Source organism: Drosophila albomicans, chromosome X (genome assembly GCF_009650485.2).
Source record: "Drosophila albomicans strain 15112-1751.03 chromosome X, ASM965048v2, whole genome shotgun sequence".
NCBI lineage: Eukaryota > Metazoa > Arthropoda > Insecta > Diptera > Drosophilidae > Drosophila > Drosophila albomicans.
The window spans coordinates 19,632,963-19,657,342 of record NC_047627.2 but is presented as its reverse complement, the minus strand read 5'-3'; the positions used below and the strand labels follow the sequence as shown (position 1 = coordinate 19,657,342).

Sequence of the window (24,380 nt, the reverse complement as noted above, 5' to 3'; positions counted from 1 at the left end):
AGAAGTATTAAAATAAAACAAATAATCTTCAATAAATATAAAAACAGTATTTTTTACTGAATTAGTAAACTAACATATTTGTTGCTAAAGTTTGTTGTTCCGATAAAATTATAAATGCTCAGGGACTGAATTTCAAAATTCCCAGCTGAACATTGCATTAAAATTGGAATGAAAAATCATTTAAATTTAAATATTTATAATTAAATTGGCATTTAAAGCTAGCTGAAAATGAAATAAAGCAAACAATAATAAAATAAGAATAGGAATTTATATTTAAACTTTATAATCATAATAATAATTTTATTGATTGATGATAATAATTTGAACTAAATCGATTAAACATAGTATGAAAATTTCCTTAAATACAAATATTTAAATAAAGATTCGACGATTGCAAAAAATCGCCATTTAAACAGTTTCCTAATTAAACAAAAACCATTGATTAAATGTAAACAACAATTTATGTTACGCTCTGTCAGGATATGTACAACAAATAGTCTTAACTGTATTTAAATAGAGTTTTCGTGTTTTTGGTTTTTGGTTTTAAGCCATGCGGCAAACCATAAATTCTAAAGCTTAATTCCTGAGCACTTTCAGCATTGTTGTTATGTTCCGTGTCATGTTCGACGACTTCCCAATTTGTACACATAACATATACATACATATATATATAATATGTATATGCAAAAGAAGTAGTATTCGTTCGGTATGTGGTTTAATGCTGATGAGCAAAAGCCTGAAACGGAACGTGTTTTCCTTTCACCTTAATGCTTGTGGCCACGCATTAAGCTTAACAGCAGGGGCGTAGTCGGAACGATAGAGAAGGGGGAGGGGTGAGGGGTGTCAATTACCATAAAGAATCGTATTAACATATTGATATTGATTCCACGTTTGTATCCATTTAAATAATGGCATGATTTCTCGATGCCCATTTGATGATGTTGCCACGCCGCCTCTGGCTTTTGTCTCTGTCTCTGTTGCTGCTGCTGTTTGAAGTAACCTGTTGTTGCAACGTTGCGCGTTGCTTGTTGTGGTTATTGCTGTGCTGCTGCCCATCATCATTACCGTCATCATCATCATCATCATAGGCAACAGCATCGTAATCATCGTGAGCGCGTGTGATGTTTATGCAACGCCTTTTTTGAAGTGGGCGTCGATAATTGTTCTATTAGGCAAATGAGTTCAGCTCGAAGAGAGAGAGAGAGAGAGAGAGAGAGACAGGAAGGGGAGCACGAGCTATGTCCTTGTTGCAAGTCCTTGCAGCTGCTTTAGTGTGTCAAGGTTGCTTCTGGCTGCCCTTTAAATTATTAACTGCAACTGCAACAGACTGAAATGCAAACTTGATTTCACTTCACTTCGCTGCAAACTGATTAATTGCCATGTTATCAAAATGAAAACAAATACAACAATTAATATACCATAAAGTACGTGTCGCTTTGACAGCTGTTGATTAAATAATATCAGCTTAATCAGTTTGTTATTCAATTTCTGTGAAATTTACAGTCGACCATTGCATAAAGTTTACTTAATCTTATTTATGCTTTGAATAACAATTTGTTAAATTTAATATAATAGTTACTTCAAGCGATGCTTCACTGTATTAGCTGAATAAGTGTGACTGTAATGATTGCATGAACAGAAAAGAAAAGTTTCCCATTGTTCGGCTTACTATAAGGTGATAAGGTTAGTTGCAATCGGTTTAATTCGCAAACTGAAGAGTTGAGACACGAAATAAAAGTTCTTTGTAATTTTTAGTATATTCAATAAAATTTATTTCAGTATTTTAAAGAGACTGTCATTTAAAGTTCATTTTATTATTTCAAGATCAAATTGTTTCCTTTTGAATATTTTAAATGTTATTGAATATTTTTATGCTGTTATCCTTTTAAAAGTTTTCTTCTTTTTTTAATGTTTTCCTCATCTTTCTTCTGCAATTCAAATTGCTTAAAGTGCATAGAATTTACTTAATTTTTATATACACAATTCCATAGAATATCTTTTCAAATTTTATTGATTTCATATATGTATATATGTATATATTCATATATTCTATTTTTTTACTTTTTTGTTGATTTGTTCTGCTGAAATTGCAATTACATAACACGCATATTAATATTATTTTGTTCGAAATAAAAATGTATTTTTTTTATACTTTTTCGTATCTTTTTCAATGCAATCAATTCTTTAATCAAAAATGTTACCTTTGTTCTTTGTTTTATCTTTTCACACTTGGAAGTGTAATAAAATTTGGTCATCAAGCAATTAACTTGTGCAGCAGTGTTCAAATAAGTTTAATGTATTTTTTTTTTTGTAGGAACTTGTCATTCATTCATTTTTTGGTGTGGAGTGAATAAGTGAATGAAAGAATGAGTGAACATACGAGTTTTTCAGTCTCGTTGCAGTTGTCTACAGTTTTGATTATCACAACACTTAATCATTCATTACCTCACTCCTGGCTCTCTCTCTCTCCTTTCTCTCTCTCTCTCTCTCTCTCTCTCTCTCTCTCTCTGCCTCTCCCTTGCACTCACATTCGCATTCACACTCAGTGTGATCGTCATCGGCAGCCGTTGCACGCTTGGACGCTTCTTGACTTCATTCGCTGCTCTTTGTGTCCCTGAAAGAGGCTTTCGTTCTCACGACGCGTCGCGTCGCTTCTTCATCTTCATCTTTCTTCTCTCCTACTTTTGTGACGGTCACAATTTTCTGCCCATGTGCAAGTAAGCGTGACCATTTTGACATTATTACTCCTCTCCCATTTTCGCTCTCTTTCTCTCTCTCTCTCTCTTTCTCTGTCTGCCTTTCGCCAGGCGTTTATCTTGTGCTTTTGCTGCTCTCAAGTTGTTGTGCGCTTCGTGTGCGCTCAAATTTTGATTTCCGTTCTCCTTGTTGCCTTTCTTCTAGACACATGTGGGCCAAAAACACTAAGAAAGTTACAGCTGAGCATGCTCGACTGTGAGTTACTACTGCTGCACATTTTTAGTGTGACCAAAGTCACATTTTTTCTTACAAAATGTTCAATTCAATAGTCGAAGCTTTACAAGTAACTTTTCTATTTTGCTGTGGAAAGTTACAGCTGAGCATGCTCGACTGTGAGTTACTTCTGCTGCACATTTTTAGTGTGACCAAAGTCTTTTTACAAAATGTTCAATTCAATAGTCGAAGTTTTACCAGCAGCTTTTCTATATTGCTGTAGAAAGTTTCAACTGAGCATACTCGACTGTGAATTACTCCTGCTGCACATTTTTAGTGTGACCAAAGTCACATTTTTTCTTACAAAATGTTCAATTCAATAGTCGAAGCTTTACAAGTAACTTTTCTATTTTGCTGTGGAAAGTTACAGCTGAGCATGCTCGACTGTGAGTTACTTCTGCTGCACATTTTTAGTGTGACCAAAGTCTTTTTACAAAATGTTCAATTCAATAGTCGAAGTTTTACCAGCAGCTTTTCTATTTTGCTGTGGATTAAATTCAATTAAGTTTAAGCAAATAACTAACTTTTAATACAAGGCAAAAATAATTAGTGTGACCAATGCTTTTTTTTACATTTAATCCATTTCCATAGTCAATGTTTTAAAGTACATCGTTAAGTCTAAAAAATTTCAATTGAATTTTACACGTTCAGCTAAAATTGTTTATTGAATAGTCTTTTATAGAATACAGAAATATTTAGTGTGACCAGAGCAATTTATTTTTATAGATTTTATTTATAGTAAGTATAATTTAACACACATTTTTTGTTTTATAACAAGAGAAATCTAAACTTTAATGTAGCTGACAACTCAATTTTAATCTTTCTACTTATAAAAATATTCCTAAAATTATCTACAAACTAAAACATTTAGTGTGACCAGACCGTTATTTTTGAAATATGTTATATTCTATATGAAATAAGTGCAGCTTAATACACTTTAGTTATTATGTAATCGTAGGTTTTTAAGCTACTACATTTCAAATTAAAAATGTTCATCAAATTGTTTCACAATTAACTTTTTAAACTTGTTAGTATCAATTGGAGAATAATTTACTATATTTCAAAATGTATTGTAACGTTTTTAAATACTGAATATTATCACAAAATTTGTTGCCTCTAGTTTTTGTAGTCTTCCTCTTCAGTCAGAAAATGATAATACTCTAGGTTAGAGTTGTTATAAAAATCTCTTTTCTCTCTCTCAGTATTTCTTTGTCTTCAGAGCGTTCAAGTCCAATTTCAATTGCAGTTCGCAAAGTATCCATTGTCCATTGAATTCGTTGTGCTTGCAACTGTATCTGCATCTGCGAATGCGAGTGTAAATGTATCTGTATCTGTATCTGTGTCTGTATTTGTGACTCTCTATGCATAGTTGTAGCTTGTGGCTGGCTGGCAACATTTATTGTTGTGAGGACGGCGACACTTTCGAGGCGAGCGGAAGGCGGAAGGGGAAACGGTGAACGGGGAGGAGGGGAAAGAGGGGTAACTGTCGCGTGTAGGCTTTCAAACAAGTTTGCTGTGCTAGCATGGTCAAGAGCACGAAGAAATTTGGCGCACAAAACGTGCGCCAAACTAACAACGAAACTTCAAAAAAAAAAAAAAAAACTTTTGTACAAAAAAAAAAATAATAGAAAATAGAAAAGAAATTAAACATAAGCAGCATGCGCTGATGTACGAGTTAGTTTCCCCTGCCCCTGCCTCTCTCTCTCTCTCTCTCTTTCTCTCTTTTGCTGTTTCTCTTGTTGGCTCGCTTTTCCCCCCTTTTGGCAAATTACAAGCGGAAAACCAAGTTGGGGCCAGCAGCATTTTCACAGGCGACGACTTTCACCATACATTTTGTATGGAGCTGCCCTTAATGTCCGAGATACACAAAGATACAAGCGAGCCCGAAAATGTATCTGGCAAATGCAATGCGACGATGGCGATGGCGATGGCGGGTCAAGGGCGCTATTCAATCACCAAGAGGGAGGAGGGGAGAGGCATGAATGATTCACCTTTAATGGACTTTGCCATATGCATGACTCATATGTACTATATAAGTTAAGCCACCTTTCGCCTTCCTTCCTTTCTGTCACCTTATCAAAAGGGGCAAAATGTGACACGAGCGCTCAATTTTGCACTTTATATACAGCTCTCTACTCTGCTTTTTATTTCGTATTTTGTATATGGCTTCTCGCGTCTTATCTTATCAACAAAATGTGCAAAAAAAAAACACAAATGGGGAACAAAAATAATAGAAAGAAAGGGAGACAACCAAAAACTAAAGCAACCAAAACCAAAACTAAAGCAAAGCAAAAGCAACAGATTCACAGTTTATCACTATCAACAACAATCAAATATTTTGTGCTGCTTTTGTGACAAAGCTGGCAAATAAAAAATAAATAAAAGAAAAAAAAAACACAAACAAAATAATAAACAAGAAGCAAAACAATCGGTGAAAACTCAAAAAAACAATTTGAATGCTTTATCGCTAATTGCTGTCTGGATTTTTCTTGTTGTTTGTTTTGTTGTTTTTGTCGCCTGTGTGTGTGTGTGTGTGTGATATTAAACAGATACGTTTTTAGAGATTTTTGTGAAATGGTATTTCACCTAAAGTTAAATAACTCATTGTGCATCATTTTGAAACGTATTTTGGCGAATTGCGAAATTAAATGCAATTATCCAGCAATTTTATGGCTAGTTAAAAAGTCAGCTCTTTAAATGGAAATACTTGTGCTCAGAGAAACACGCTCACAATTTGCATGCGAAAATAGCAAATATATATACAGTATGTATATAGTATGTAAAACGTTTTGTTGTTGAGCTCTTTGTAGTTTATTTCGATTCTTTACTGAAATAGAACGATTAAAATGACTGTTTTCTGCATTTACTTGAATTGTGAAACTATTTTATCGTGCTCTCATAGCAGTGATGAAATCAAGAATTGCACAAAGGAAATGATCTGTCATATATGACTAATTCCATACATGCAAGAATATTAATATCAAAGTATTGATAATTTATCTATAATTGTCATCAAATTTAAAATTCTACAAATAAAAACATAGAGTGTGAAATGAGTTAGGTGTTTAACATATAATGACATTTGAAAATTAATAATGTTTTTTTTGTAAATAAAAAAGAAAAAACCATAACTAGCGAATTATTAAAATTTCACGAAAATGAAGCGTAATCAACAATTGAAATAAACATTTAATTTAAGTCAATTGATTGTACGAACTGAAAATTGAAATTGGGAATTAGCTATTTATTTCTGTTGGTTTTTATACAAATGCGTAATTCATGACAATACGTTAGACAATCGCAATTTGGAAAGACTTTGTGTTGAACGTAATGTTAATTTGGGAAAACTTTATATTTAAGTATTATTTTATTTTTGATTTGTTTTGAATTTGAAGAAAACTTAAAAGAAAATAAATAAGTTGTGATTAAAAATAAGTAATTTTTGAAATTCAGAGAATTGAAATCTTAACTTAATTTCATCAATAATTTGAAGTGTACAATATGTAGCGAATTAGCACAAAGCTTTATATTTAAAAACTATTTTAAAATGAAATAAATAAGTCGAAATTAAAAATAATTAAATTTTGAAATTCAGAGAATTGAAATCTTAACTTATTTTCATTAATATGAAGTGAATTAGCACAAAAGCTTCTGAAGTTTTTAAAGCTTTTCCAAAATCCTTTTGGTGGCGATCAAAAACTCTCTCTTTCTCCCTCCACCTCCTCTCTCTTTCCGTTACTCTCTCAATCGTTGCTGATAGTGATCACGATAACGATGACATTTAAGTTGCCATGTCACAAGGCGACTGCGAGTGAAACGTTTCCTTCCTCTTGGCAACCGCGAGCGACAAAACATAAGAAAAACAACAACAAAAAAACAAAGAGAGCTTCGCCACAGCAGCAGCAACAAACACTGGCTTTAGTCTCAGTCTCAGTCGCTCTTTTTACGCTCAATTGCTTGACCAAACGAGAGCGGTCAGCATTGCTTTCGGGTGAGTGTGTGGTGTGGTGTGGTGTGAGAGCGCGAGTGTGTGAGCTCGGCTCGCGAGCCGATGTTACGTTCGGCATTCGTTTTGGCATTCGGCTGGACATCCTGCGACCAATCAGAATCATTCGTTTGTCGCTGTTGTTGCATAACGCCAGCAATATTTACAGTTGCCTGCCCGACGACGGCGACGGCGGCGACAACGATGTCGACTAGCAGTGGACCACACAATGTAAATGGTATTGCAAAAGGCAACAACAACAATGCTGCTGTTGCGCTCTCACCCTCTCTGAGTGTAAAAGGCTACCAAGAGAGAGGCTGGTGAGAGAGCGAACGCGAATGCGAGCGCTCTCGCTCTCCTACTCTCCTACTCTCCTACTCACATGCTTGACATTGTGTCGCGGCGTTTTTTAGTTGGTGTGCTCAACGCGAACGAATTCAGTGCTGCTTTACCTGTCGACTCGCTTACAACGCGCGGAGACCGCATTAAAACGCGACGACGACGACGGACGACGCCGCCGCGGTCGCAGCAGCAACAGCAGCAGCGAACGACGAACGAACGTCAGTTGTGTGTGTAAAGTAAAATAAAGTAAAGTTTTGCGCGTTACTTTGACGTTTTGCTTTTGGCTTTGCGTTTACGTTTTTTTTTTTTGTGTTTGTGTTTTTGTTTTTGTTGCTGTTTTGTTTTCGTTTCATTTGATTTGTGTTTTTCTGCTGTTTTTGGTTTTTATGTGTTTTTGCGCAGACAACAAAACGGCAACGCAACAAAGTGGCAAAGTTTTCGCCTCGGCCGTTGCTCATACGCCCCGTCGCACACACACTCACACACATAGGAGAGACTACACTCACACACACACACACACACGCTCGCGAGCACATGCACATATGTGTGTGTGTGTGCATATGTAGTTGTTTCGACTTTGACGTGCAAATTCATTTCGATCGCGAATAAAACGAAAAAAAATTTCAACAACAACAACAAAAAATAGCAGTGAGAAGAAGAAAAAAGTTTGTTTTTGTTTTGTGTGTGTTTTGTGCTTTTTTTTTGGTCTTGGTGAAAAGTGCGCAACAAATGCGAAAGCAAATGGAAATTTGAAAATGCCCCAAGCAATTGTGCATTAATACAAATAAACAACAACAACGACGGCGACGGCGAAAATCTAACAGAAAAACAAAATACACAAATAATTAATAATTAAAAGTAAGCCTACACACACACACACACACACTCAGCTGCACATGCATAAAGTCATACACACACAAACACATACACACTTGCAAGAATTCACACTCTCATATGCGGAGCAACAAGTTTTGTGGCTGATAAAAAATGTTCATCGCTTATTTGGCAATTTTATTCGCTGGCTGCAACAACAACAACAACAACAACGTGAAAGAAGCAACAAGTTTGTTGTTGTTGTTGTTGTTGCAGCAAACAACGTGCAACACGAGCAACGAGAGCAGCAACTAAGCAACGACAAACGACACAAAACCACAACAACAACAACAACAACAATTTCAACGAGAAATTACTCGAAATCTGACAGCCAGACTTACGAATTATTAATGTACATAAATACGTATATATATATATGTATATATGTTAATGTATTTGTGTGCGCGCCTTCTGATAATGAATGGAATTTCAGTTGATTTGTTTTTGTTGTTTTTCTCTCTCTTTTTCATATAGTTTTTTTCCCGCTAAATTTGCCGAGATATCAGCAAACAGCAAATTCCAAAACGTCGGCGAAATTTGAATAGAGTTTTTTTTTTTGTTGTTTTTGGTTTAATTTAGACCTAAAAGTTCATGCAATTTATTTATGCATATTGTTTAAACAATCTAAGCCACATTTAGTTGGAATTGATTTCGTTTTTGTTGTTGTTGTTGTTGTTTTTGTCACTGAGCCTTTTGGCAATCCATCGATTTTCCGCAGAACTTTTAGTTGCCCAATTTCAAATTACATACGCGGAAAAACTGCTGTTTTAATAGTCGATCGATTCATATGAGAATATGAATATATGTATATGTATGTTACGTATATATTCTCGGGGTATTTCCAATTAGATCATATGACTTTTTCGTCGTCGATTGTTTATATGCAGCAACAAGCAACAAGTGCGCTTTTTGTTTATCACATCAAAACGTGAATGTGAATGCTTCATATTTCATAACAAAACAAAAAAACAAACTGTGTAAGAACATTTTCTTTTAGGCCAAAACAATGTTGACATCATAAACAAATATGCGGTTAACAATTAATGCGCACTTCTTATGCACTTTTTCAGCTGTTCTTTTAGTTTCTTTTGCCATCAATTTAAGAACTACAAATTGAAATGATTTACACAAAAGATAATACATAGTATAAGGTATAAATATTGTTAAATATTACGCAGAATTTTACAGAGATTATCACTTTGAAATTAAATCAAATATTTTGTACAGAAGTTCTTCATTTACTTTAATATCGAGCATTACTAAAAGAATTTCAATTAAAGCAATTCTTTTTATATACTCGCAAAAAACAATAGTAACATTTAAATTGAAATTTAATGGAATAAGGAATAAATAAAGACTTTCAAGCATATATTACATCTTTCATTCCTAGATTTTTCTAGAGCATTCTTTCTAATAATCACTTTGCATTTGAATGAAGTATTTTTGTAAACAACTTTAACAAACTTCTCACATGTTTAAAAGAAAAGCAAATTATTATTTTCAAATCTTTTTCTTTACTCACACAAAACTAAAATGAAATTTGAATTGAAATGTTATGGAAAAAGGAATAAATATAATAAATAATACGGTTTTCGTAAGAAGAATTTTCTAGAATTCACTTTGCAATTAAATTTTGTAGGGAAGAATTTTTGGAATATTTCATTTAATCTAATAAATGTATAGATATGAGTTATATTATTATTTTTTTTTTTTTTTTTTTATTATATTTAGACACAAAATAAATAATCTTCAAATCAATTAAAAATATATAAGAATTATAATATTCTTTAGACATTAAATAAATTTTCTTGAAATATATTCAAAATATATAAAAATAAAACACTTTTGCCTATAAAAGTGAGGTTTTTGGTATAGCAAAGAAAGAAAATAGATTAAAGATATCAATATAGTCTGTTGCTATGCAAAGTATTCTCTCATTTTTTCAAGATAGCTTGATAAAACTTTGAAGAACGCTTTCTTATCGCCGTTGAACTGTATTCATGACGACATCATATCTTTAGTTGGCATATAGTATGCAAATTTGTTTATATATAAATTACTAGGCTGCACTTTTTCTTATGCAAATGTTGCGTAATTCGAGAGTGCACTGTAGTTGACTTACAGCTTAGTTTCGTATGTTTAAAAGAGGATCAGGAGAACGTTGATCTCTATGCAAATTTGCTGTCTGGTTAATAATTAACGCAGTCGAACTTTGTGACGCAGTTTCTAATGTTTTAATGTTTCCTTATAGTGTGTGTGTGTGTGTGTGTGTGAGGATATTTCATAATGCATTCGCCAGTGTGTGTATATTGACTCGTATCCTGGCATTGTTAGTTCGCTAAGTACTCAGCACACAAATACGCTCAACACAACTCGTACTTCACTTCTCTCTCTCTCCCTCTCTCTGTCTCACACTGTTGCTGTTGTTGTTGTTGTTGTTGTCGGCGTACACCTTTGCACTTTAATTCCTGCTTCTTATTTAGCATCTGCGCCGGGTGTTACTCGAGCCACGAAGCCTCCAATGTCAATAAGCAGCGGCAGCAGTTGTTGCCACTCACTTCAGTTGTTCAGTTGTTGTTGTTGTTGCTCTTCTTCTTCTTGTTGTTGTTGTTGTTGCCTGTGCACGCGCGCAGGACGTGCACAGCGAAGCAAAAGAAAAGAAGAAGAAAACACACACACACAGATACTTACAAGCGAGCGAGAGAGAGAGCGTAAAACACTTTGTAGGGTCAGCAAGGAAAACACAAGCAACAACAGCAACAGAGCGTTCTCATCCTTTGCTGCTGTTCTCATTCCCCATTCCCATTCACGTTTCTGTTCCCATTCTTGCTGTCATCCGCATGCCATCTCGCTCGCACGCCGCTTATCCGTTTCAGTTGCCCGCTCATGAATGGATTGCACTTAAGCCGGCCGCTAATATGCTTGGCAGGCAGCCGTTTACCGTTTACCGTTGCCTTCGTTCCTTGCTACCTGCTTGCCTTGCTTCTTCTTCTTCTTCTTCTTGTTGCTGTTCTCATTCGGTTTGTTGTTGTTGTTGTTGTCGCTTACATGCGGCGTATGCGTAATCGAGAAGCAGCCAAAAGCTGTTGCTTCCCTCATCATCCACCGTTGTTTGTGTGTGTTTTCTGCGACCTATGACGCAGCGCACATTGTTGATATCATCATTATGCTTACTACGACTGATGATGATGATGACGATGATGATGATGATGATGATGATAATAGCGCTTATGATTATTATTGCTATTATTATTGCTGCTGCTGTTGTTCCCTGTGTTGATTGAGTAACATATCCCCAAAAAAGTTAAGGCTATCCCGTCAATATGGAGAGTAAATTAAAATACTTGATGAAGAATTTATTTTCTTTTAACGCGCATTTAATTTCCCTTTATGAAGAGAGTGTCTTCTAGAATCTTTCGTTTGGAAACTATATTTAATATGAAATTCAGAGTGTTTTCTAGAATACTTCGAATATAAGTTAAAATAGAAGACAAATATAGAATTCATCATATTTAATATGCAATTTAGAAGAATCTTCTTATAGAATCTTTCGTTTGGAAACTATAAGAAACAGTTAATTAAATCTATTATGAAATTCAGATGATTACTATTAAAGTACTGTCTAAAGAATTTATTTTCTTTTAAAGCGAATTTAATTTCCTTTTATGAATAGAGTGTCTTCTTCTGGAATCTTCCGTTTGGGAATTATATTTAATATGAAATTCAGAGTGTCTTCTAGAATAATTCGAATAAATGTTAAAATATAAATTAAATGCATAGTTAACCTAACTTAATATTAAATTTAGATGATTAGTTTTGTATATAAAGAATCTATTTTCTTTTAACATACATTTATTTTCTCATTATGAAGAATCTTTCTAGAATCTTTCGTTTGGAAACCATAAAAAACAGTTAAATACATAATTTTCGATATCTATTATGATATTCAGATGATTACTATGAAAGTTCTGTATAAAAAATTTAAGTTCTTTTGAAGCCCATTTAATTTACCATTATGAAGAGTGACTACCTCCAGAATCTTTTTGAATAGAAACTATAAACAAAACTTTAAATACTTAATCTACAATATTGAATATGAAATTCATCTATAATCTCTAGTATTTGATCCAGTTTAAGAAAGCCCAAGCTTCTTAGAGCCAAAAATTAAGAATAACATTGTTGCTATCAGAAAACTTTTGAATTTCTTAAGAAATTCGTTTCTTAATTTAAAATGATTTTAATGGGTTCTATCATTCTTCTATTTTGAACTACGTTTATAATAGTTCACTATTATTGGTGTTTACTATATATGAACATTGTTAGATTCTTTGCAAATAAATATTAAAACAGTTTAGAAAATTCTTTAAATCATGTTCAAAATCTCAATAAATCGGCTACAAATCATCTAACTCAAATTAGAACTTTATAATTCAAAAAATGTATGATAAATTATGCTAAATCAATGCTATTATTGTTATTTATTTATAGTAAGTAGTTAAATTATTTCTATAAATAAATAGAATTCAAAATAAAGGGTTGATAAACAATGCTAATATTATTTTACTGCAATAGGAATTTAAATTCGATATTAAAGAAAATTCAAATTACTTCTTCAATAATTATGTTATCTTTATTTCTCATTCGCTTTATTATAAATTGTTTGACTTTGCTATGATCGAAAATTTATGGAAAACGTAGTTCCATAATTTGAATATTCTCCAACAATAGTTTTGCTCTAGATATCACTTATTACAGGGTATCAACTAATCAGCATATGTAGAAATGCAAGAGCTGAAAAAATTTGTGAATCGTGCTCATCCCTTGTCACAAAGTTGGCTTTTCAATTTTGGCTTTTTAGGTTCACGTTTTGGGTAGCAAGAAGAAGAAGAAGAAGGTTCATCAGTTTTATTCCACTTCGTTTTCTCTTGTTTGTTTTTTTTTTTTTGGCAAGTTTTTGGGAAACGTATTGAAATTAAGGGTTGTCCCGTTGAACGCGGCATTGCGTTATTGTATTGTTATTCGAATACACTCATACACTCAAATACACTCACACACTCACACACTGACACACTCAAATACACTCATAGAGTCAGCTGTCAGCTGGTGTTTAGGGTTTTGCTTGGGCTTCTTTTGCATTTCTTTTCGATGGATGGCATTTGAAACTCGTTTTCTTCGCCTCGCTCACATTTTGCGACGTACTTTGAAAATGTCCTTGAGCGACAAACAGTTGTTGTTGTTGTTGTTGTTGTTGTCGTAGTTGTTGCTAGTTGCGCTTGTCTTGTGGCTCAGCCCCTAGGCCGACTTATAAATGTTGTTTTGTTTTTGTCTGCGACTCCGTGTTGTTTTTTTTTTTTTTCATTTTTGCATTCTTGTTTTTGTTTTTAGTGCTTTGCGCTCTATGGGAAAACTGTTGGCAAACAAATTTGCATTTTGCCAGCCAAAACGCAAATCGCAAACGCAACACACACACTCTCTGAGTGGCCCCCGTCGATATACATATATATACATACATGTATATACTCGAAGTCGAGTCGAGTCGAATCGAATCGCATCGACTCATAAATAAACATGCAGCCATTCAGATCCGACTCCGACATATCTGTGGCAATGCTGGAAATGCAATTAAACCGTTGCTGCTTGCAATTTTGTGCTGTTGTGTTTTCCTTTTTGTTTTTAGCTGCGCAATTGCAATTGCACGGCAATGTCAGTTTACCCCTCCATTCTTCCCTCTGTCACCCCCACAACTACAGACATAAGTATGTCTCAGTCGAGAGTATAAAATCGTTAACTCTTTATAGGGGCATGTGGGCATATATTTAGATATTATCGGGAGTCGTTAAAGCCATTGGTAAGCTCCAAAGCTTGTGGCCTGCTCGCACTTCGATTTATCGAGAGAGAGAGATACACACGCTGGCTGCCGATATTGGCGATATTGAAAGCGTTATGAATAGTACTATTACAAGTACATGTTGTTAACCAGTTGCGAATACGCTGCTCAAAATGTGGATAGTTCATTTTTTTTTACTCTTTTTGTGAGTTCAAGAAATCATCAAAGTTGTAAGAATTTCAAATTTAGAATTTTTAAATGTTTTTCAATATTTTGCAATTAAAATCATTTTTGGAATAAGAAATCTATACAAAATGTTCACTTAGTCGCTCTGGTTCATCGCATTTCAATAAGGAATTGAGTTCGTTATTTCAATAAAAAAAAAATAATAATAAATTGAGAGCCAAACATTCTGATAAGAATGTCAAATTCTTAAGAAATTAAATATTTCTTTAAGTTTTCTGATTTTTGGTAAATATTTTAAAACATGGGTAATTCCATGACGGAATTTGTCCCGTGCGAGACTCTTTATAGTGAAAATAACATCAACTGAAACAATTTTAATCCGTCATGGAATTACCCATATTTATATAGGTCGATTATTTAAATTTTAGGGTATTTAAAATGGCAATATTATTTCAATTTTAGGGTATTTAAAATGACAATATTTAAAGCAACATTTACGATTCTTTTAATAAATATTTTTAATTATTTTTGATGGTACTAAGAAATGAATTCAATTTAAGTAAAATTTTTAAAGGCATTGAATACTTTACTCTTATAAATATTTTTTTTTGATTTTTAGGAAATTTTAGAGTATTTAAAATGACAATATTATTTCAATACTTAAAGTAACATTTACGACTCTTTTTAAAAATATTTTTAATTATTTTTGAGGATACTAGCAAATGAATTCAATTAAAGTAACAATTTTAAAGACATTGAATATTTGCTCTTATAAATATTTTCTGATTTTTAGGAAATATTTCAAAATTTCAATACTTAAAGTAACATTTGCTGGTTTTCAGTAAACATTTCTAAATATTTTTAAGAGTACGAAGAAATGAGTTAAGAGTACTAAAAAAATTAATTCAATTTAAATACAATTTTTAGGCATTTGCTTTTATAAATATTTTCTGATTTTTAGTAAATATTTCTAAATATTTATATATATTGAATAGGGTATTTAAAGTGATTTAAATTCGAGTGATATTTTTAATGAAATTAAAAACTAAATTTGTATATTTTATTTTTGTATTTAACTTAAATACATTACATTTAGTTAATTTTTTTCAAAATGTGTCTCAGAATAAAATTTGCTCGATTGAAGCAACAATATACCGACATATTATCTATTTTAGAATATACACCAAAATATTTATGTTAGTTCTCATTGTTAATGAAATGTGTTCAAACTGTTGCCACCAAATTAATTGTTGAGAATGCGTATGCAAAGTGAATGTGATTCGATGTGATTCGATGTGATTGGATAAATACAAATAAACATCCATAGCAAGGACTAATTGAATAATAAACGTATTATTTGATCATATCTGAGTGAAAAATCGAATGAATATTTATTCACAGTTGAATAAATCATGCGCTGAGCTCAGAGTTGAGTTCAGTATTCAATTCGAATTCGAAGTCTCTCTTGAGAGACACTTGAATTGACACAAGTCGATGGCGGCATTTGTTAAACTGTGAATATTGTGAATATTTGACTGTTTTTTGGGTACTCGAATAACTCGAAGCTGTTGCAAGTGAATTATCATGGATTATGTGCGCACTCAACGCGTGAATACTCGCATGTGTATTCACTTGTGTTGTGAGTACTTGTGAATGCTTCGACTTAACATTCACTTGCCTCCCTATTTTCTTCTGTTTGGACTCCCACTCCTTTCTCTGCTGCCTTTATCTTTCTTTCATACGTTCTCTCGCTCTCGTTGAGTGTATCTTTCTCTCTCTCTTTGGCTGATGACAAATTTTCCACAATGGAATGCAAATCAACTCTCGCATTCTCCGGCTTCACATTTTGTTTAGCGCCTTCATCGCTCAACTCCGCCCACGTTCCCTCCCTTCTCCCTCCCCCCAACTATCGACAACTGGGCAGACACGGCAACAACAGTTGCTGCTGCTGTTGCTGCTGTTGTTGTTGTTGCTGTTGCCGATGGTGTGTGACCTTCGCATAGCAGCGCGTCGTCGCCAGCGTTGCTTATTATGAGCATTACACTGCGCGAATAACAAAGCGTTATAATTTCCTGTTAATCGTTTCTCGCGATCGTTTTTAACACGCCAGGCAACTGTTAACATTACCTGTTGCTTATGCTAACATGCTAATGTTATCAAGTGTGCTGTTAAGTCTGTAACTGTTAACAAACGATTTCCTTGTCATCTTGTTGCTTTTCTTAACATTCAAATGTGAAATTTACACGCATCTGTAACTTGTATTCATTTTTTACTATCAAAATATAATTGGTAGCAAATGTTATCAAGTGTGCTGTTAAGTGAGTAACTGTTAAAAAATAGTTTCGTAGTTTGGTATCCTTACTAATAACTGTTAAACTGTTGCGCTGTTAACATATCTTGTGGCTTTTCCTAACATTGAAATGTTACATTTAAAAGCAGTTGTAACTTGTATACACATTTTACTATCAAAATATAATTGGTAGCAAATGTTATCAAGTGTGCTGTTAAGTCTGTAACTGTTAACAAATAATTTCCTTGTCATCTTGTTGCTTTATTTAACATTCAAATGCTGCATTTACACACAGCTGTAATTTGTATTCACTATCAAAATATAATATAATTGGTAACAAATGTTATCAAGTGTGCTGTTAAGTGAGTAACTGTTTAAAAATAGTTTCTTGTTTGGTATCCTTACAGACAACTGTTAAACTGTTGCGCTGTTAACATAACTTGTGACTTTTCTTAACATTCAAATGTTACATTTACAAGCAGCTGTAATTTGTACTCATTTTTGATTATATTATTTGCTTGCAATTCATTACAGACCTGTGTTGAATATATATGTTATCACGTGTGCTGTTAAGTGCGTAATATACAAACTTGGTTAAATATAATTGTAGCTTGTTTCATTACAGACAACTGTTAAACTGTTGCGCTGTTAACATAACTTGTGACTTTTCTTAACATTCAAATGTTAAATTTAAAAGCAGCTGTAACTTGTAAATGTATTTGCTTGCAATTCATTACAGACCTCTGTTGAATATTTATGCTGTTCAAATTATCTGTTACTTTTCCTAACATGCACATGTCCACAAGTGTGCTGTTAAGTGCGTAATCTACAAATCAGCCACAAATAATTGTAGCTTGTTTCGTTACAGACAACTGTTAAGCTGTTGCACTGTTAACAATGTTAAATTTACAAGCAGCGGTTAATTGTGTAACATTACATACCTCTGTTAAACTTTTATGTGATTAACATTACCTGTTTCTGTTACTACCCACTTATAAGCAGCTGTTAAGTGTTATGTAGCTTACATCTGTTAACTATTTGAAACTATGCAAATGTAAGAGATTCTAAATAGTTTCGTACTGTTTAGCTTTTTCACTTTATTTCTCGTAACATTCGTATATTTAGTTAACTTACTGTGAATGTGTTTACTACTAAATATATTTGATTTGCAAATAGTTTTAGCTTTCAATTACAGTTAACATTACAAAGAACTGTTAAGTTTTCTTGCTGTTAACATAAATTGTCGCTTTGCTAGCATTCAGCTGTATAGTTGACAGTCAGCTGTAACTGAAATAGCCAATCCGCTTAGAACACGTTTAGCTCTTTTGTGTATTTTATTATATTGTTTTTGTTTTCGTTTTTTTGGAGTGTATCGCATTGCGAGTGCTATCGAAGCAAGTCCACGCTTTATCGCATAGTTCCATATGTTAATTCGTTTACAGTCTGCGACGGCGACAGCGTCGTCGTCGCATTCGTCAAATGCTACTTTAGTCTATGAGCCACAATATAATGAACCACTCGCCGGCACTCGCTGCGAAACCGGAAGCCAGCGCAAAAGCAACAACAACAACGAAAAAATACCAGAAGCAACAACAACAAACAGAAACAGAAAAGAGTCGAACGGCGACCCAAACATGTTTTTCCGTCTCCTCGTTCGCCTCCCGCCTCCTGGCCTCGTAACCTCTTCTTCTTCTTCTTCTTCTTTGCCTCAGCCCATAGAAAGTAACTCGCTTTAAGTGAGCGGCCGCTTCTCAGCTCTCAGCAGCGTTTGCTCGCTGCTATCTTCAAAAAAGCTGAAAACCAAAAAAAAAAATGGGGAAAAAATGTGAAGTGCTATTGAGAAATATCATCGTAAATTTCGCCAGCGCCTAATGTCTGGCTAAAATGCCACTTAGAAGTCGATATATGTGTGTACGGTGAAGTTGTCACACAGTGAACCATTAGCTGAAGCAGTCGATGGGCAATGAGCAGGCAGCTTGTAACAAGTATACTTGTTGCCTGTTGTGGGGAACTGAGACTATCCAGAATTTATCGATAGTAAAATATGATTTCGTATTGTCTATATCTTCTATATACACATATGAGTATGGCAGCGATTTATTATCGATTACTGAGGGCAGCTTTTAACAAGTATATTTGTTGCCTGTTGTGTGAAAAACAATATAATCAATACTATCGAGAATTTATCGATAGTAAAATATGATTTCGTATTGTAAATATCTTCTATGTACACATATCAGTATGGCAGCGATATATTGTCGATTACTGGGGGAACAGACAAACAGCTTTTAACAAGTATATTTGTTGTGTGAAAAACAATATAATCACTACTATCGAGAATTTATCGATAGTAAAATTTGAATTTGTATTATAAATATCTTCTATATACACACATCAGAATTGCAGCGATATATTATCGATTAATGGGGGCACAGAATTTTGTATAATTATGCAATCGATAATACATAGATGTGTTATCGATCAATTCATTGTTTCACAAATTGTTAGAAATAAGCCCAAATAATCTTTTATGTTTTATATCGATAAATTGATATGTCGATAATAAATCGATTTATTATGTTTCGATAACTTCGATGTGTTTTAAAAATTTCACAGAAATGTGTATACATGTTATCGATAAATAATCGACATGTTATCGAAATGCTAGCGATATATTTTCGATCAATTTGATGCTTAAAATTTGCACCAGTGAGTTGCCTACCAATAAAATGCTATCGATAATAAATCGATAATTACTTGTAGCTCTAGCTTTCAAGTTTGTCGCTGCGTGTTTTGACTGTAGCGTTGAGTCGCGTTTATTACAAGTGTATAAAAACAAAATAAAACTACTGCACGTCAGTCAGTAAGTCAGCTGAAATGCTAATGAAGTTATTTCGAAGATACATTTACGCACACAAGATACAAGCTACAAGCCAGAGATACAGATACAGATACAGATACAGATACAGATACATTCGAAGTGGAAGCAGAAGCAGAAGCAACGTCAGATTGACAGCCTAATTTGATTTATGCACAAATTGTCGCCACACTGCCAGACATGACGGCAACGGCGTCATTTTCAATTTGAAGTTTTATTTGTTGTTGTTGCTGCTGCTGCTGCTGCTTCCAAGTTGTAAAAGTATCTTATGGATTGATGCCTGTTGCCTGTCGTCTTGATTGCCTGCATGCGCTGCTCAGAGTTTGTTTATTGTTTAAATGCTTGCTTGGGGTTTATTTTGGATGCCTAGTCGAGTTCTCTAAGGGCTCAAGTGACGATAACAACAACAATAGCAACAACAACAATGATAATAACAACTACACTTAACAGCTAGCAAAACAATCAACAAAACAACAATGTGATAATAACAATAATAACAACATCAACTACAGCTAAACAAAACAAAACCAAAAGCAAACTTAAAACGACAACAACGACAAAACGTGTGCAACAAACAGCAACAGCAACAACAACAACAGCGGCAACAACTACAATAACAACAACAACAACAACACAAAAACAAAAATTTGCCACGCCCAACAATGCACGAACATTTTACCATGTGGATTAACTTTGGATTGCCCTTTTTTAAATGTTTGTACTTGTTTTTTTTTGTTTTTTTGCCAATTCCTTTTCTTTTGTTTTATTATCATTATTTTCCTAATTTTTATTAAATATTTTTCTAGTAATTTTCACATAGTTTTTACTCGAGGTTTTTCCTCCAATTTTTGTATTTTGTTGCTTTTATGTTTATTAGTTTTGTTTTTACGCTTGTTCTTGGCGTTGTTGTTGTTGTTTGTGTTGTTGGTGTTGTTAATGTTGTTGCTGCTGCTGCTGGTTTTGGTGGCTCATAAAACACCTAAGCAAATACTTATGCCCCCAGCGCGAGTCATTAAAATCGCGTGTGGAATAACCTTGCGAATATTTCATAAAAATTCAACGACAAACTGAACCACAGCCAAAACATAAAGTCAACAACAGATTTAAAGTGCACAACTATTATGTATACATGACCATAAATAGTTACTATGTTATTGCCGCAATAATCTACGTGTGTCTATGTGTGTGTGTGTGTGTGTGTGTGTTTATAGGGTGTTCCCCAAAATGCGACTTTAGTTCAACGCAATTCGAATTGCAAATTTAGTTTTTCCCAAATAAGTGATGCAAATTTCTGCATAAGCTGAAAAAACAAGTTCAAACTTAAAATTCATGAAATACTATCGATAACATTTGCATGTATAGAAATTACTTTTTACTAACAGTATATCCTCGAAGATTAGTTTAACAAAATTCAAATTCATTGCAAATTTATACTTTTTTTATGAGTGTTACAAACTTGATGTGAAGCAGAAAATACGTTTGAAACATAGAACTCTTAAAATACTATCAAAAACTATCGATCAAATTGAGATGGAGTGAATGAAAACTAAATACAATCGATATGATTTAAGTGCGATGAAAAAACATTCCGCCAATAATAAACTTTAGTTGAATGGAACTCGAATTCCTTCCAAATTTATTTCATCTAATGAATGTTAACAATTTAAATTAAGCGGCAGATAAATTGAAGCTCCAAGCTCATCAAATATTATCGAATACTATCGATAACATTTAATAAAAGAACACGCTGCTGTTATCCTCAATGTGGAACTTTAGTTCATCGGAATTCGAATTCATTGCAAATTTGTCAGCTAAATAGTGTTAACATTTTTAAGTTAAGCTTCAGCTACGTTAAAGCTTCCTTTCCATTAAATAATATTGAAGACTATCGATTACATTGAAGTACATTTTGTACAGTATCAAATGGAATTTGGAATTTAGTAAAATGTCAAGAATCTATGAATCATAAATGCATTCCGCTAATAATAAACTTTACTATATTTGAACGGAACTCGATTTCATTCCAAATTTATTTCATCTAATGAATGTTAACAATTTAGGTTAAGCGGCAGTTAAGTTGAAGCTCTAAGCTCATCAAATATTATCGAATACTATCGATAACATTTACTAAAAGAACACGCTGCTGTTATCCTCAATTGAACGGAATTCGAATTCATTGCGAATTTGTCAGCTAAATAGTGTTAACATTTTTAAGTTAAGCTTCAGCTACGTTAAAGCTTTCTTTCCATTAAATACTATTGAATACTATCGATTACATTGAAGAAGAGAGAAAGTATATTTTGTACAGTATCAAATGGAATTTGGAATTCAGTAAAATGTCAAGAGTCTGTGAATCATAAATGCATTCCGCTAATAATAAACTGTACTATATTTGAACGGAACTCGAATTCATTCCAAATTTATTTCATCTAATGAATGTTAACAATTTAGGTTAAGCGGCAGTTAAGTTGAAGCTCCAAGCTCATCAAATATTATCGAATACTATCGATAACATTTAATAAAAGAACACGCTGCTATCATTATCCTCAAGTAGAACTTTTTGCAAATTTGTAGTCAGCTTAATAGTGTTAACTTTTTTAAGTTAATCTGTAGCTAAGTTAAACCTTTCCTTTCCTTTATATACTATTGAATACTATCGATTACATTGAAGAAGAAAGAAAGTACATTTTGGACCGTATCAAATGGAATTTGGAATTCAGTAAAATGTCAAGAATCTGTGAATCATAAATGCAAATGCAAAAAAATGGATCATCTGCGAAAAGTAACTGTACAATAAATGATCGATAATTTGTGATAACACGATCGATTACTTTGCATCAGTGGCAAAACCTTTTTTGTGTAGTGAACAGAGAAAGAGGCTGAATATAAATGTATGTCTGTGTGTCTGTGTGTGTGTGTTGCGTGCAAAATGCTAATTGGAATGTGTTAATTTGATTGGCAGGCAGTTGATTTTGAATTTGAGTGCTGCAGCTTTTTTTTTTTTGTTTTTTTTTTTTTTCGTTTTGGCTTTTTAGTTCATGCGAGCCGGCGACACCTTTTATTTTGTATTTGTCTTTTTGTTTTCTTTGGTATTTATTTAATTTTTGTGAATTCGTGTTTTTGTTGCTGTTCTTTTTTTTGTCGTTTTTGTTTTTTTTTTATTTTTTGGCATAGTTCAGAGCACATTAAATAACTTAAAGCGACGGCAAAGCTAATGAATAAATATGAGCCATAAACGGGCAGCAATAATAAATACTAGCAACAAAACCAAGCGACAGCAGAAACTAAAAAAAAACAAAAAATTGTTAAAACCAAAATGGAAAAAAAGAGACAAAAGGCAATAAAAAAGCGCGCATCGAAATGGGCAACAATTTGGTTGTTGTTTTGTGTTTTGTGTTTTGTGTTTATTGTTTTTGTCTTTTTGCATGCGGTTTTTACTTGGCCTAAAAGTCGCACACATATTCACACACATAGACACTCATACTCATACTCAATCGTTCAAATACTTTTAGCAGCTAAAAAAATTATAAAACCAAAATCAAACTAAATTTTAAACAAACAAAAAAGTGAACAAAAAAATCAAATCAAATCAAATTAAACAAAATTCGCGAGTGCGAGCAACAAAAATCTCATTGACAGAGAGAGAGCAGGGAAAGAGAAAGAGTGGGAGTGTAGGCGTGTGATAGAAAGAGACAGAGAAGACGCGAGAGAGAGAGAGAGAGAGAGAGAGAGACGGCTGCTGTGTGAGTATTTTGGTCAACGTTTCAAATGTTTTGCTCGTCTTCTGTCTCTCTGTGTTCTTCTACTGATTGTTCTTGTTGTTGTTTCTTTCAATTTAACATAATCACGTTGTTGTTGTCTCGTTTTAAACTATATTCATTCACTCACTCATTCACTCATTCATTCACGCATTCATTCATTCATTGCTCCAACTGTTCGTCCTTTGTACTTACGCTCACACGCCCACAAGTCGCTTATTTCCTCATCATTTATCACCGCCGCATTCATTTGGCAAATTGTTTCTTTTTTTCCTCTCGCTGCCTTCTCTACTCATTTTTTCTTTTCTTTTTTTTTTGGCAACAATTTTGCACCTGTCTTCGATTTGCAGCGCAATCATTTAATTTGCTGTCATGCAGGGGCAGGTCGAAGGAGCACCTGAAGAGGAAACAGATTGCCACATTCATGTGGCATTAAAAGTGCCCTTTGAGTGCAACTTTTCAAAAACATAATTGCTGTATAATATGTATTGAATCAACATTCAATTGCTGTTATAAAACCAAACTGCTTTTTAATTATGCTTGACAAATTTCTTATCTTAACTCTACAATCGAATGCACTAATTAACTAATTACTCAATTTTCCCATTCAATGTTTTATGTCTGTCAATCTACTTATTGAACTTTTGACTTTAATAGATGAATAATTTCTTTTAAATACACACATTTATTTAATGATCTTTTCGTTCTTCGATTTCACAAACTTTTCAGTACTCATTTCTGTTGTAACAAAGTATCAATCAATAATTTAAGCTTCATTCTAAGATGTTGTTCGATTTGCGATTAAATGTTTCTAATGCAGATTTCATTCAAATCCGAAATTCTTCTTGATTATTTTTGTGATGAAATATAACGCTCTTATCAATAATTTCGAATGAGCTGATGTTATAGCAAGATTCTTAGGCAAACTTCTCTTTCAATTTTTAAAAGTGAATTTCATTGAATTTGAACAAATTTGCTGCTTCACAAAAAATGTGAGTTTATAGCAAATTTAATGTAATAGATTAAATATCAATAAATATACCAATAAAATGTATTATGTATGAATATTTATTGGTATAAGGTAAAAATTGATTATTATATATTGAGCATACTAAATTGGCTAAAGAATTTCATAAAAGAAACTATAATTTTGTTTAATAAAATTAAAGTGTTTACTTTGCTTGGAACTTTAAAGAATTCTGCCAAGTTTTATGCTCAATTTATTTGATTTTATCTTATTTAATATGGGATTAAGTACTAGGAGTAGAAGA

The 24,380-nt window shown here is 33.2% G+C and overlaps 1 protein-coding gene across 4 annotated transcripts in view; it reads left to right on the top strand.

Annotated features, from left to right (window-relative positions):
* The window catches only part of LOC117578090 (protein split ends), a 69,277-nt gene that overhangs the window by 25,706 nt on the left and 19,191 nt on the right, over positions 1–24,380 (top strand). The window contains exon 1 of one of the 4 annotated variants that reach the window (XM_034263256.2): positions 7,403–7,515. The exons of 2 other annotated variants lie outside the window; for them this stretch is intronic. Coding sequence is in view for 1 of the 2 variants with exons in the window: in XM_034263257.2 (XP_034119148.1) it covers positions 20,014–20,065 (52 nt within the window). In the remaining variant the exon portion in view is untranslated. Of the gene's footprint in view, positions 1–7,402; positions 7,516–19,958; positions 20,066–24,380 lie in introns of those variants that run through there. One more of the 4 variants, XM_034263257.2, reaches the window with a different exon arrangement.